This window comes from Diabrotica undecimpunctata, chromosome 5, assembly GCF_040954645.1.
Source record: "Diabrotica undecimpunctata isolate CICGRU chromosome 5, icDiaUnde3, whole genome shotgun sequence".
Classification (NCBI taxonomy): Eukaryota; Metazoa; Arthropoda; class Insecta; order Coleoptera; family Chrysomelidae; genus Diabrotica; species Diabrotica undecimpunctata.
In genome coordinates this window covers 128,746,855-128,763,565 of record NC_092807.1, presented here as the reverse complement: position 1 = coordinate 128,763,565, position 16,711 = coordinate 128,746,855, and the positions used below count along the sequence as shown (strand labels likewise).

General features: G+C 32.6%; 1 protein-coding gene across 1 annotated transcript in view; it reads right to left on the bottom strand.

Annotated features, from left to right (window-relative positions):
• Rim (Rab3 interacting molecule) overlaps positions 1-16,711 on the bottom strand; it is a 295,789-nt gene that overhangs the window by 184,804 nt on the left and 94,274 nt on the right. The window contains exon 5 of the mRNA XM_072532709.1: positions 12,567-12,808. Within this exon, the coding sequence (XP_072388810.1) occupies positions 12,567-12,808 (242 nt within the window). The remainder of the gene's footprint in view (positions 1-12,566; positions 12,809-16,711) is intronic.

Genomic DNA, 16,711 nt, shown 5'->3' with positions numbered 1-16,711 from the left:
CCAAGAAAGCGTAAAGGTCAAGTGGAAGAGATTAAAAAATGCCAAGTTAAGATTAGAGGGGAAGTCTTATGTTGGATTTGAAAAACAAGAAAATGGAAAATATAAGCAAACTAAAATTAAGGAATCTAGATGCCTAGGGTCAAGATGTAAGGGGCATCCTCAGCCGAAAAAAGGCAAAGGAGGTCCAAGACAAGATTTCAAATGTAATATTATTAGTGAAGATGATCGAAAGTCAATACATTCGTACTTTTGGAATCTGTCATCTTGGGAGGCTAAAAAAGTTTACGTCACTGGGTCTGTATTGCAGGCAAGTCCAAAATACAGAAGAAAAACTACTACTACTTCAAGAAAAAACACCGGATTTTCTTTTTACTTGACTGTAAAAGAAAATGGAGATGATGTGAAGAAACGTGTTTGCCGAAATATGTTTATGAACACATTAAGGGTTGGTGAAAAGACTGTGCGCTCTTGGATGTTATCAGATCAACCCAGTACAAGCCAGGAAAACGGAGAACAGGAAGAAGAAGAACAAGAAAATCAGGCACCACGACAAAGACCAAATAGAGTTAACAATAATGTAAAAGAATTTCTGAATTTACTGCCTAAAGTAGAAAGCCATTATTGTCGAGCGTCTTCCACTAAACTTTACGTTGAGCCCTTGTGGTCTAGTCTGCGAGAGATGAACCGCTTTTATAAAGAGGATTGTCAAACAAAAAACAAAACTGCATCGTCCTGGAAAACCTTTTATATTACTTAAAAACCATGAATATAGATCTTTATACTCCAAAAAAGGATCAATGTAATACATGCACACAGTATACGAAAGGAACGTGCGATGAAGAAACATTCCAGAAGCATCAGCAAAAGAAGAAATTAGCAAGAGAAGAGAAAACAAGAGACAAAGAACAATCCAACAATAATGCTAACACTGAAACCTATACTGTAGATTTACAGGCTGTTCTTTTAGCTCCAAGACTAAATGCAAGTGCAAATTACTACAAGACTAAGTTAAAAGTCCACAATGAGACTTTCTGTAACTTAAGTACTAAAGATGCGGTCTGCTACGTTTGGCACGAAGCTGTCGCAGGGATCGAAAGTGATGTATTTGCATCAATTTACACAGACTTTTTAACAAAAGTGGTAGAAAAACGACACCCAGAAAAAATTACAATTTGGAGTGATGGGTGTGGTTACCAGAACCGAAATACCAAGCTTTCTAATGCACTTCTTGAATTAAGCATTAAAACAAAAGTAATTATTGAACAAAAATATTTGGAAGTTGGGCACACCTTCATGGAAGTAGACTCTATTCATTCTAGTATTGAAAAAAAATTGCGCAATCGTAGAGAGACAATTCAATCTGCGAGTCAACGACCGAATCCCTATGAAACAGTTTATTGCAGTAATGATGATTTTTATGCATTTGAACCACTATATTACAAAACTATTCGCCCTGGCAACAAAGCCGGCGATCCCTATGTTAACGATGTGGTTGGTTTTCAGTATACTCCTAATGGCATTATTCGTTACAAACTGTGCTTCCAAGATGAATGGACTGATTTACCTGTAAGATCAAAGCGCCTGGAGTCACTACCAAATCATCTCAAACTGTACACAGGGCCAATTCCAATCGAAGCGTCGAAATATGCACACTTACAAGAACTAAAACAATTAATTCCACAAGATTATCGCCAATTCTACACGACATTACCTCACAAATAAATTTGTTCTTCGCTCTTATATACTAAATAAAAACTTTAATGACTACACGATTTTATTTCCGGTACTCCTATTCTGAAATTAATTTCACCTATGTCATCCAAATGGTTTGATTTTAAGTCGCAATATATCCTATGTCAACATTTCTCAAAAACTGTAAAGTCAACAACCACTTTTATAATCTATTATAAATTCATACTCAATTTCAAAACAAAATTCATTGTCACAAAACATATTTAACTAACTAAAAAACGAAAAATCAGTTTTTTGTCCTTCCTGTAAAATTGCACCTAATTGACATTCAACCTATTGCATGTACCACGACGATAGTAGGCTATGTTTTTGTTAAATGTCATTATTTGTTTAGTAATTTATTGATGTTCAGTGACAGTTTAGTACTACAATATTTTTGGTATTTGTGAATGTTTTAATTATTGCTTAGATTTAATTTGAAGTAGAAATGGAGTTAAGCAAAGAATTGAAATACTTATGATCATTGGGTATGGAGACAGATCGCGAACTCAGATGGAAGTAGCGAGGTTACAAGATTTCAATCCTTTGGATTATTTTATGTGGGGCCATCTGAAGAATGTTGTGTATCAAACGAAACCAGCACATATTCAAGAATTACAACAGAGAATTCGGACAGCAATAAACAATATTTCTCAAGACATAATAAACAAGGTTCAACAAGAATTTGTACAACGTTTGGGTTACTGTCAAATACAGCAAGGGCTGCAGTTCGAACATTTATAAAGTCATGTATTTCATGATATTCTGTCCGCTAGACACTAAGTATTTTTGATAATATTGTTAATTTAACTAACGCGTTACTTTATAAACACAAACAATACTATTGTATTTTTGAATTGTCTTATCTTCAGAATTCTTTCGGAAATGCTTTTCCAATCTTGAATATTCTTTATTAGGTTACTGTGTATCAGGCAGCCTACCCCTTCTTTTGCCCTTTCGCCAAGTGACACTCCACTGGTGATGAGAAAGTATCCATTTTCTAAAAACTATGTGTTTTTTCCCTTCTTTTTGGTCTCTGTTATACCCAGTAAGTCTATTTAATTTTTCTCAAATTCTTCAGCAAGTTTGACTTCTTTGCCGTTGAGAACTCTGACATTCCATGTTGCTAATGTCCATCCTTTGGGTTTTAGCACTGCTCCGTTATTGTGGGCCGTGTCATTAAGCTCTTTTTGGTATAATTTGGGGTTTACATAGTTACTGTTTATATTCTCGCTCGTTGCTGACTGCATTTTTATGAGTTTACCCTTTCTTGTCTCTCGTTGCTCACGTCCTTGGTCATTATTTATGGATCTATCTTTGTCTTTACTACCTATTCTATAACTACTCATGTCCATTGACATTGCCTAGTTTGTCATAGTATTTCCGGCACATTTGTTTACTAGTTTTTTGTCCCCATTTTGACTAGTTTGTTTTCTTTGTTGTCCCATTTCCGGCCGACCTTGTTGATCCATATTTTATTTCCAGCAAGTCTTACATCCTTTCCTCTCTCCCAAGTTTTCTAATTGTTTTCTGAAATTCTCCCTCTTTATTCGTAGTATCATCATTGATGTATACGTTTCCTTCTTCAACATGTCTTAGTTTAGATTTATTTTTCATAACCTTTACCTTTTCTTCATGCTCTGCTAATTCAATCAGACATGTTTTCTCTCCCAGTTTGTGTGCATTTTTAATTTTAACATCTATCTTCAAATTGTGTTTAATGAAGTTGCTCATTCCCTCTTTTAGATGCTTTGATCGTATTTTTCGATTGCTGGTCCACTTATGACTACAATGTTTTTTCTTCTTTGTTTTCCATGAATTCAATAGATTCCTTGGCTTCATTTAACTTTTTTTTAATTTCCATATTTTCTTTCTTCAGGTCTTTATTTTTTTCTTTTAAAGTCTGGTTATCAACAATAAGTCTTTCTATTGCTTCATTACTTCTAATTTGGGTTCTCTTTATTTCTTTAATGTCACTTGCCAGATTGTTCATCATGTCTATTAATTTATCCAGTTGTGTCTCATCATGGTTATTTGTTATTTTGGGTGGAGACTTGGAGAGTGTTTGACTCTTCGTTGACCTTTCTTATTCGTTATCTGAACCCTCATCTCTTGTCCTCCTTTTTGTGCCATCATCCGTTGTTCTGTCGCTGTCCAGACATGTTTTCTTTTCTAGGTATCTGTCCATTTTCGGCGCCAAGCACTGTTTTTTACCTCAACGGTTCAGAGAAAACGATGCCTACCGATTCCCTGTGGTACTGTTATTGATTTTATTCTGTACTTAGAAATTCTTGTCAGTTTGGCAACGTCGCTTTAAAATCGGACAAGAATTAGATGTAATTACCGGTTCAATTGTTTATACTTCACTAATTATCAGTTAACCTTGTTTATTTGTTTTTAATTCACTCAAATGTTTTTTAGTGTTTTACGGCCCAGCCTTATCACTGTCATTAACGTATTATTTTAATTATACACATCGGCTTATTGCACTAAATTATTTTTCGCTGTAACTCTCGAATTTTCGGGATTATCACGGACGAAAAATACCAAAGTATTTTACTACTACCACGTTGCCACACCCACAAGAGAGTAATATACCAAATAAAGTTATAAGAATGATAGAAATGACAATGCAAGATTCCCAAGCAACAACAGACACCGGAATAGAAAGAACAGAAATAGTTAAAAAAAAAATTGAGTCAGAGAAGGAGATGCACTCACAATGAAACTATTTATTCTATCTCTAGACAAGATAATAAAAAAATTGTCAACGCAGGAACTATAAACAAGAATTCAGTACAAACAATAGAATATGCCGATGATTGAACCATGGTAGAAACAGTTAACCAGAACCTTCCAAGAAATAGAAAACAAAGTCAAACTCAGAGGACTGGAAATAAATAAAAATAAAACAAAATACTTAAATAAGCAAGAAAAAAAGACACAAATGACAGAACTAGCAATAGATGCTCACAGTTTGGAAGAGGTTGAAACGTTCAAGTATTTGGGAGTACTAGTCAACAAAAGAAATAAAGAAAGTGTAGATATGAAAAGAAGAATTAAGCGGGAAATACAACGTTCTATAGAAATAAAAAAATGTTTAGAGATAAGAAGATAAGCCGAAACAAAAAATGAAAATCTTCAAAACGACCATAAGACCAATAGTAGTATATTCTACAGAGACATTTCCATTAACAGCAAGAGAAGAAGAGCAACTTGGAGCTTTTGAGATGAAGATTATGAGACAAACACTGGAACCAAAGAGAAAAAACGAAGAAGATGCAAGACAATGGATCAGCAATAAAAGGACAGATACTTAATGCTATCGGCACATAATGAGATGACAAAAGAGTAATCCGTTAAGAGGTATAATGGAATGGCAATAAATCAATTAAAGAAAGAGAAGAATGGAGAAAAATAATGAAAACAACTGTCACACTAAAAACTGGTGTTAACAAAAAAAAATGTTACTGGCTATATGACTAATGCTCCATAACATAATCAAATCATTTATATTGAAGTATTTTATTAGCCAATATAAAATTTAATGAAATTATTAGCTAAATTATTTTATATTGGTATGTAGTAAACCCAATTATATTGAAAAGCGCTCAGAGTACGATCATTTCGATATAACTGAAAATTACATTAAAGCTAACATTTGGGTTGTCGATCAGGCATTCATTGAACTAAATTTTGTATTTACTATGTTATTGAATATAATTTAATAAACCATATACATACTGTTTACAAAATGTACAAAATGTGAGTTCATATCGAAATACACATTTTTAAATACCAGATATAAAATTGTCGTCAAAAGCTCTGTCAGGCTTAATTTCTTACTATTATACATATTTTTTTATTTTCATTTCTTCCATAATTAGTTTGGTTATTCTACAATCTTTCTTCATTATTTACTATCTTTACATGGAGCTCACCAGACTGCAAGCTTCTTAATGTCCCCATTTAATATTTGTACGTTTTTGGAGTGGAGATCTACTTTTACAATTGCTGTTGATACTTCCATTATAGCAAGTTTTATCTCGATATCTTGATTAAATATGACATTTTGTCCATTAGGTATGCTTATATCTCAAACCCTCAAGTATTGTGTAATATTTATGAAGAGCTGTTTAATAATATTTTGCTCTGTATCTACTAGATTGGGTCTGTTGGAATTCTCTTTCTTTTTACTAGGAAATGTCCTTCCTATTGTATTAGTCCTCCACTTTGTTTTACTGGTTCGTTCTGGATTTCATCTGGGTTCGCCACCTTTTTGTCTCACACTTCTATCACTTTCTTCTCATTGGAAGTTTTCAATTTGGTTGGCCCCATTTTTTGTGGTTCCTTTTGGTAATTATTGATTGTCGTCTTTAGCTTTATATTAAGTATATTAAGCTTCCTAATATATTTTGGTCTTAATTTTAGCTTTTGATTTTGTCTGATCTTGTACTTTGATTTAGTTAAATCATTTTGTATTACTTTTATACTTTATTTAGATCTCTTGAATAAACTCAATAATCCCTCCCAATTTCTATGTTATTGCGCAGTCCACGTGGTACAGTTCTTTTTTTTTAATTTATTTTTATTTTTTCTTCTACTATGAAAGTATGTTGCTTTATTTTTTTATGTTCTCTTAAGGTGGTTAGCTCTTAAGACCTTTAAATTTATTTCCAACTTTTAAGAGTTTTACAAATAAGTATATATAATAATCTGAGTTCAATTTTGCTATATTCCAGTTTTGGTATCCTTAATATATTTCTTTGTGTCTAAAATATATATTCAGTTGATTTTGATGTCCTGGACTCTATGTTCTTTTTGGTTATTGTGGCTGCAAGGTTACATAGCACTCTTGATTTTTATTGATAATACTTGTTTCCACTTTCCCCTGTGAGGTATGGGCCTATAAACAAGAATTTTCCCACATTTTCTCCTGCTCGTCGTAAAAGGCGACTGAATATCCCAACACTCTTGCTGTCATAAACCGTAATTTCTATTTCCCAGCACCTAACCGAACATGGGCGATATAACCCTAACCTAATATAACATAACACCATTGGCCTGGTGGTAATGTCTACCTACTATAACCGGACTAAACCGAGGCTGGTTCAGAAGCTATAGGCGGCAGCCCTATAGCTTCTGCGATACCATAATAATGAATATGCGATAATATCGAAACCATGCTGAAGGCAGGCAAAATGCAAAGTATTACCCAAGAACTTCAGAAAAACGAAGTAGATATAGACACTCTCTAAGAAATCACATTTAAAGGGCACAGATGCATAAATAAAACAGACTGCAGTCTCTACTACTATGGAGCATAAAGACAAGAAGACTTTGGAGTGGGTTTTAAGGTAAACCATAAATGCCGCAGGTCGATATTGGGTTTCACTCCAGTCAATGAAAAGATACGTAACATACACCTAAGGGGTAAATATTACAATAATTATTAATATATATGCCCCAACAAAAACAGCAGATGAATTTGTAACTGATCAATTCTCAATCAATCAACTACAAGTAGAATGTGAAAACGTGCAAAAGGGAGATGCAGTCTGAGTGTTCTGGGTGATATAAAGGCCAAGTTCCAAAAAGAGTCAATAATATGCAGAATCCCTTTGGTAAGCATAGTTTACATAATATTAACAGCAACAAGGGTATAAGATTGGCACCTTTGGCAACGGTAAAGAAACTCGAAATAGTTATATAGTACGTGTTTCCCCCACAAAAATATTCATAAAGGTAAAGGAACGTGAATGATATCTAGTACTCATAAATTTAATCAACTTGATTATTAGTATTAAGTAGTAGAGCATTAATATCTAATCGATGTTAAACCACCAAATAATGTAGACATAAAATATGAAAAGCCTTTAAAAAAAAATTAAAACACGCCGATTTTTAAGTTTAATGTTTTACATTTTGCAATAAAGTTTAATTATACAAGGTAATAAACATTAAGGTGGTGACGTCATCTTTTTTTTTTAAAGTAACACCCTAAATTTTAGGACATTTTAAGATCGATAAAAATGAGCTGATTCCAAAAAAGTATAATAATGGGAGTGTAACGGATATAATTTGAAAGATATGCGCTAAGAAAATTAATTTTTATTGTCCACAAGGAAACTAAATTCCTGTAGCTGGCTGTATACCATATATCACAAAAAATTAATAAAATCCTTAATAAAAGGTATATAATTAAAAAACCCAATCGGGCTATGTCATAAAGACAGAACGTTTTCGGAATACATATCCCACCATCAGTGTCCTAAAAAGTATATAACCACTTTAGTTAAAAAGAACGTGAAATTTAAATTTTGACCAAGATTAATACAAAATGTGGTTAATACTTACCAGGTATACATGTTTAAAGCCACTAAATATCTAAGTAAAAAACCGTTTAAAGTTGTAGGTTAGCATTAGGTTTACATTATTTCCTTATGTATTAAGATGTTAAAGTTACCAGTGGATTTGATAACATGGCAACGTACGACTCTACATGAAGTTGCTGGTCCTGAGATAAAGTGTCTACGAGGACTTGATGATAGCAACTGATTGAAATGACAATATTGACATGTCAGGACGGAAGTCCGAACAAAGCAGTTAGTGTAACTTAATGTATTTGTCTAAAGATGAAGAAGACAACAATAAAATTAAAATTAAAATAATATAACAATAGCAACCATCAATGTTGTAGTTTTAAATTGTAGATTTGTACTGAATTTAAGAACATGGAGAGAATCGTTTTATTGATTAATCTATGTGTAATGAAATGTGGTGAAAGAATGTGTGGGTACTGATAGACAACCAACTATACAAAGTCTAAAGAAAGTGGTGTAAAATAAAGATTTTAATAAAAGGCCCTTTATGATTTGCAACATTTGGTACCTGGAAAATGCAAAATAGACTTATGTGGGAAGTTGGATTCTTGAAACTTTATTGTTGATGGGTGAAATAGGGAATAATATATTTGAAAGTGCTATTAAGTAAATAATTTTTTTTTTTATTAACATTTAAGATTTTTACAATCTGTTTTGCAGTGAAACAATAAGTAAAATTTTTTGTCTTTACATGACAGAGAGATGTAAGGTCCAGTGACCAAATCATCACGACACAAATTGGCTTTTTGCCAATAGGATGCGCACATACACTGATACGCGAGCACTAAAAGCGGCACTGATCACAATAGCTGGGTGCTGTTGAAGGCGTAACTCCAACTGCTGTAGGCTCTGTCAGGATCGGTGAGGTAGGTCCAAGGGGTCATGTAGCTTCAATCTCTTCGCTTGTTGGTTGTTGAGAAGATTGTGTGCCAGGGTATTAGGATGCACCCGCAACCTGTTTTGATATTGTTCAGAAGTTTTTTTGCACTCTTCAGAGACTGTTAGTACCTGAAGATCTCTATGTATTGCATCATTCTGAATATACCAAGGTGCATTAGCGATTGTTCTCAGAGTTTTGGATTGGAATCTTTGTATTATCATAATATTAGATTTGCTAGCTGAACCCCAGAGCTGTGAGCCATATGTCCAAATGGGTTTTATTATTGTATTGTATATCAGCAGCTTGTTGTCAATCGATAGGTGAGAGTTTTTTCCCAACATCCAGTAAAGTTTTCTGTATAAAATTCCCAATTGAAGCCTTTTCGTCCATATATATTTGGTCTAAGTTAGACGTTTGTCAAGGTGAATACCTAAGTATTTTACGTCATGCTTTTGGGGCAAAGGATGTCCATTGAGGTTAACTTGTGGACATGTACCTCTTCTTAGAGTGAATGTAATTTGTGTGGATTTTGAGGGGTTTACTCTAATTCTCCAGAGTTTAAGCCATTCATTTATTTTGTTCAGATGTAGTTGCAGTCTCTCTGATGCTATTGTTGGGTTGCTATGAGAGGCCAAGAAAGCAGTATCATCTGCGAATGTTGCAAGCGTTAGGTTATTGCTTATTGGCAAGTCAGCCGTATATATCAGGTACAGAATCGGTTCGAGCACACTACCCTGAGGTACACCAGATAGGATGGGGTAGAGTTTTGTATAGGCTTCACTATATTTTACCAGATATCTCCTTTCTGTAAGGTATGATTGAAGCAGTTTAAAGTAAGGGTAAGGTAAATTTTTCTTTAATTTGTACAGAAGTCCTGTATGCCACACCTTGTCAAAAGCTTGAGAGGCGTCCAAAAAGGCTGCAGTACAGTATTGCTTGTTCTCGAGACTACTTCTTATTGTTGTGTATAGTCTGTGAACTTGTTCGATTGTGCCATGTTGGTTACGAAAACCGAATTGATGGTCATGTATGAGACACTTTTCGTCCAATATTGGTTTGATTTTTCGTAGCAGAAGTTTTTCGAAGACCTTAGAGATGACTGGGAGTAGACTAATCGGTCGGTATGAGTTGACATCTTTTGGATCTTTACCAGGTTTTTGAATGAGTATAATCTGTGCCACTTTCGATTGCAGAGGAAAGTAATGCAGACTAAGCATAGCATTGAAAATCATAGTGATTATTCTGTAACAGTCATTGGTTAGTTCCTGGAAGATCTTACCCGTTATGAGGTCGAATCCTGGAGCCTTATTGGGTTGTATCTCATTCTTTATTATCTGTTTTACTTCTTTAATATTAAACTTGGTGATTGGTAGATCCCTTTGATATGGAGCCTCAAGAAAAGAATTAAATGGTTCTTCTTGTTCTAATGGCACTACTCTATTAAATGGACTAAATACTGTAGAAAGATGTTCAGCGAATGTCTCAGATTTTTCTGTGTCTGTTCTTGCTCATTTACCTTTGACATTTTTTGACAAAAAAAAATGTAAATAAAATAAGATACTTTTGTAATATGATGTTCATGTAGTATTTAACTTATAACTTAAGTATAGAAGGCCATGTATGTTAAAAAACAACATTTGGTACCTGGTAAATGTAAAAATTGTTTTAAGTTACAAGTTCAAGAACATAAATAACTGATTATGTGTTAATGGATAAAGTTGGTTAGTTGTTTTGGTGTGTTAACAACTATATAAGACGAATAGAAAATTGATGGTTGAAACGTGGTTTTGTAATTTGTTGAATAAACATTACTCAACCTATAACTTTATCTGTTATAAAGCAACACTAGTTACATGAGAAATATAAAAAGAGGGCAAGTTATAAGCTTAAGGTGGGTAGATAAAGTTAATAAACTATTGTTGTATATTGACAAGATATGTAAGAACTGCAAAAGTAGAATGGTTGTAGTTGGCTATGTTAGATTTAAGTAAAAAAGAAAATGTGAAGTTTTTAAAGTTGTGAGAAGAGGAAAGACTCTACAGGAGGCTGAGGTCTCCAGAGATCCGAAACCAAACCCTGAGGGAGCTATATGGACAAGTAAAATAAGATGTGGGATGAAAAAGAATGAAAAGGTGATGATCTAGTTCACATAATGTTTACCTTTTGCGGGTATTGTGTATGATGTTCCCGCATCCAATTGGGGTTTTCTTTCGCCCAGTATCTACAATTCTGACGGTTGACCTCGCCATTTAATGTGAATGTAGCCTCATCAGAAAAAATAATATTTTGAACCAAGAGAGGGTTTCGGTGGCAGTTATCCATCATGGTTTTCCAAAATTGTATTTTTTTATCCAGATCATCCTTGTTTATTTCCTGTACAAGTGTGCATCTAAAAGGGTGCCATTTTTCAAGTTTTATTACTTTGTGTACCGTTGTTTTGCAAACATAAAGATCACGACTAACCTTACGAACAAAAGTGTGCGCATCTTCTTCAAAAGCAAGTAGATCAGCTAATGTTGTATCATAATTCTTTGCTTTACACTGAAATTCATTTCTGCTTCAAATTAATTCTAAACAATAATACAGAACATTTACGAATTAATACAATTACTGTACAACTTAATTGTTATTAAACGTTACTAAAAATAATTACATTTCACTAAAACTAGTAGTAGGCTACTTTTTTGCAATTGATAGTAAATAATTTATTTCTAAGCGCATATCTTTTAAATTATATCCATTAGACCCCCAGTATTATACTTTTTTGGAATCAGCTCATTTTTATCGATCTAAAAATGTCACAAAATATAGGGTGTTACATTTAAAAAAAGAGCCGATGACGTCATCACCTTAATGTGTATCACCTTTTATAATGAAATTTTGTTATAGAATGTAGAACATTAAATTTAAAAATCGACGTGTTTTAGATTTTTTTAAAAGGCTTTTCATTTGGGAAATATCGAATTTATTCCATACTTGTCGGACACACTGTATACATATTAGCAGTAGTTCTCTTGTTACAACAAAGTAAATTAAACAAGTAACAACAAAAGGCAAAACATTAAGAAAATATAAATAAAATAAGGAAAACGGGTAAGAAATAAAGAATATGGTAATAGAAGAAGGAATAATTATTTACACCGGAGATATTCACATTCACAACAATTTTTGTAAAAACTAATAAACTATTAAATTTTTAATATATTTTAGGCAATATACAAAAAAATATTCGTTAGGTATATAAATAATTTAAATACTTTTACCACTTTAACTTAAATAATATCTAAGAAAAAAGATAAAAACGAACTTTAAACACTTTTATGTCAATGTTTGATTTTTTATGTCAATAATTATTAATAAATTTAAAATTGAATCTGTGTTTTAAAGCAGAAAAAAAATATGACCAAATTTAATTATAAATATATTTATCCGTTATTTGTTATTATAATAACCTTGGAAAATGAAACAATTTTTAAATATTCTTATGTTACTGTCAAATAATATAAGGAGTATACACTCTCTATAAATGTGATGTTACCAGTAAACCAAAAAAGAATATACTTCAAGAGCACCTTGGGCAAGTCCCCCCTGGTCGAATCCTCGCTACTTGTAAATGTGGAAGACGTATCGATACCAGAATCCCTGTGGGAATCTTGTGAACCCTGACGACTACTATCATGGTGGTCGAAACGTACAGTTTTCTTTCTTCTCTCAGTAAAGCATCTGTTGTCTGCGGTTACATCTTGAAGGGGCCTATGTTGATGTACGGGGGCAACTATGTAGTGGCTCAAGGGGGGCCAATTGCCGACGTTACCTAAACATTTTTTTAACTTGGGAGAAAGCCATAGAGTTTGGTATTATTTTTAAAATAAAATACGTTAGAAGTACTTTTAAATTGCAGTTGTCATTATTTTGACAGTATATTTGAAAACAACAGTAATACCAAAATTATACCTGAAACAACTTTGTGATCACTAGACTTTTAGAAGTGTTTAAAAATAAACTTGATAATAGCGCAACATTACTTATTTCGTATAGTTATTAGATATGTATATATATATATATATATATATATATATATATATATATATATAATAAATTTTCTGCCTAATTTCTTGCCAGTACTATTTCTTTTGGACAACTTTTTTCTCTTCTGTGTAAGCTCTTCTTCATTACTTGCCATGGTTATCTGCCTTCAAGATCTAGGCCAGGTGAGTCGCCTGTCAAATATATATATATATATATATATATATATATATATATATATATATATATATATATATATATATATATATATGTTTTCTTGATGTTTTGATAAATACCGTAGGTTAACATTGGGTTAAATTTGGTACCGTACACTTGACCTTTTTTTTCATTGGCATTGTTTTGTTCTGCGGAATTCATTGCTAAGGTAGTAAAATGTCATTATATCTGTAAGTACTGCGTCGTTCTTAGAATGTACCTGAACTTTTAACTTTAAAGGTTTGAACAACATGTTTGTTTTATGTTGGTATTGTCCATTTTTAAAGTCAGTCCTATTTTATCTATGACTACAATCAATTGAAATTATCAGCATAAGTCCGAGGATTGTATACATCATCTTCAAACTAGAAGAAGAAGATAAATATAAGATAAATATAATTCAACGACTGCCCACACGGATGAAGAAATTAAAGAACTTTATAAGGACCTAGAAACAGAGTTAAATGCCACACCCGCATATTACACAATAATTATGGGCGACTTTAATGCAAAAATTGGGTTTAAACAAGATGATGTAGAAGTAGCAATGGGTATTGCGAAAGAAATGAACGGGGGTAGAGGTTGCCGAACTTCTTACAACAGGAAAATGTATCCATGATGAACTCTTTTTTCCATAAAAAGCCTCAACGTAAATGAACATGGATCAGCCCAGATGGCAGTATCAAAAATGAAATGGATTATATCATAACAAATAGAAACGAAATAATCTAAGACATCGAAGTACTCAACAATTTTTTAATAGGAAGCGACCACAGATTAATCCGAACTAAGATACTATTAAATGTCAAATTAAAAACATTAAAGATGATGCTAAAAACACGAATAAAGAAATGGATTTCCCCAGAAAACAACGGCCTGTATAAATATGCACTAACCAGACATATAAAAGACTTGCAAGATGAAATAGAATATGTAGATCAAGCACATGATGGCATGACGAAGGCTCTAAAAAAACGGAAAGGGAGTGCTGCCCAACCGTTCTGACTCATAAAGACAAACTAATCCAAAATATCAAGAAACTAATAGGTAAAAGAAGACAGTTGATGAAAAAATAAGGCTCCAACTACACAACAATGTAAATATTCACACTCTACCAACTACACATTACAACAAGAAAGTAAATAAAGTTATCCACCGGTCAATCCAAAAAGACGTAAGAGAAAACAATTCAAGAAAAATAACTAAAATAATTCAAGTAAGCAAATTGTATAAATTTTAAGGCGAAATACGAACAATATAGGCAACAAAAATACAGTACAAAATAAGAAACAAAGATAGAAAGATCACTACGGATAAAACCAAATCCTTGAGATTGTCGAATCCATTTATCGCGAAATGTATGAGGACACCGACGAAAGGAAGGTTCATCCTCTGTCCAAAATCACAAATCACTGATCAAAATAATGCCAGAAATAACTCCATACGAAATCAAAACGGCACTTTTAGAAATGAAAAATAATAAATCCATGGCCATTACGGTAGTGATTGAGGCGATCAAACTAGGTGGAAATAAAATTATCCAGGCTTTGGCCAAGCTTTTTACCGAATGTATCTACCAGGGAAAAACTTCTTATCAATGAAACAATGCAGTCCTTGTTTTGTAACACAAGCAAGGAGGCATAACAGATGTAAAAAAAACTAACGTCTTATCAGTTTGCTCTATCACATAATATAATAAACTTTTCACAAAAATTATCAAAAAAGTATCATGTAAATGTATCAACATAAATGGAGAGAAGCTCAGTCATTTGAGATTTGCAGATGACATCGTCCTTATAGGCGATCGTATGAATGATGCAATACCAATATTTAAAAAATTATCACGCTTCCTTTGAGCTCAAGCTCAAAATTAATATGAACAAGATGCAAATAATGACTAATCTGGTGCTAAATCGAAATATTGCTGTTGATGGAAGGGATATTGTGCAGACTACATCGTATAAGTACTTAGGATATGAAATTTGATTGGGCACAGATAACCAGACATGTGAGCTCCAACGTCGCATAGAATAAGTCTGTTCATCGTTTGGTAAATTAAACTATGTATTTAAATCAGATCTATCTATATGCCTCAAAAGGAAAATCTTTGACCAATGTGTGTTACCTGTTCTCACTTATGGAGCGGAAACATTAACACTCACACAAAGGGTAGTTAATAATATTTGCAAGCAGAGACATATGGAAAGAGCTGAGGGAGACCTATGTCTAGCAGTGGACGCATACAGGCTGATGATGATGTTTTATTGTAATAAAAAGATTTTCTGGGCAATAAAGTATGAGTTATTAAGATTATAATCTAAGTGGTTTAAGAACATTGAAAAACAAAAGACTTGTTACCCCCTTTTTGTATTTACTGCTATTTTGCATAATAATAAATGAAAACTTTTTTAACGAGACGTATCTTTATTACGACTTTGCTCCAAAATTAATCGTTTTAAAGTTATAAACAAGAAAAGTATAAATAAGAACACGACGTTTTTAATAATTTTTAGATATTATTTTTTAAGGATAAGTAAACTTAGATAGATACAGGGTGTTAAAGTGGAAATTTAAAATTTTATTTTTCGCTATAACTTTTATGCTTGTAAATATTTTTTGACAAAAATTTACAATTGGATGCTTTTGAGTGGGATAAATTATAATTTTATACATACTTTATTGTAACTTATAGAGGGCGCCACATATGTCACATGTGCGGCATAAATTTGCGCTTAACTTTTTTGCTCTTTAGGTTAGCTCTATTTGTGTTAAAAAATATTAAAGATACATTAATGTTACAAAGAAAAGGTATACTTGTTAGTAAGCTCAAAATTTACCTGTTTTCGAGATAATCGTATTTTATAAGCCAGCTGCATAATAATATTTATGCGATAAAACACTGAATATCAGTAGATAAGCATAATTTATAGTTTATTCGTATTAAAACAGCTAAAAGATGATATTGTTACATCAAAAGATGCTTTGTTATGGTTGCTAAACGTCTTATTGGAGAAAATATTCTTTATCTTCTTCTTTAGGTGCCGTGTCCGTATTCATATGTTAGCCGTCATTATGTTTACAATTTCCCTTTTCTATCGCTTCTTAAGTTTCTATACTGGCGTTGTAATACTTTTTCTCTATTTTAAAATGTTGAAAACCCAAAATATGTGGTTTATGCAAGATGGTATACCTCCACATTCTAGAGAGGAGGCAGTGAAAACATACTTAAATACAACTTTTCTGAACCTTGAATTGGTCGTGGTAGTCATATTCCTTGGCAATGTGGTGAGAAATTGATGTAATTATTTAATTTATAAAAAATTCCAAAAGAATACTTTTTATTTATTACATAGTAAACACACAGGCAATTTAGTTCGGCATAATATTAGTTCGTTAGTAAATCATAATAGTCCATTTGTTCGAGATGTAATTATAGTTACTCGTAAGATGTAACGTAATCATATAAATAAGTAAT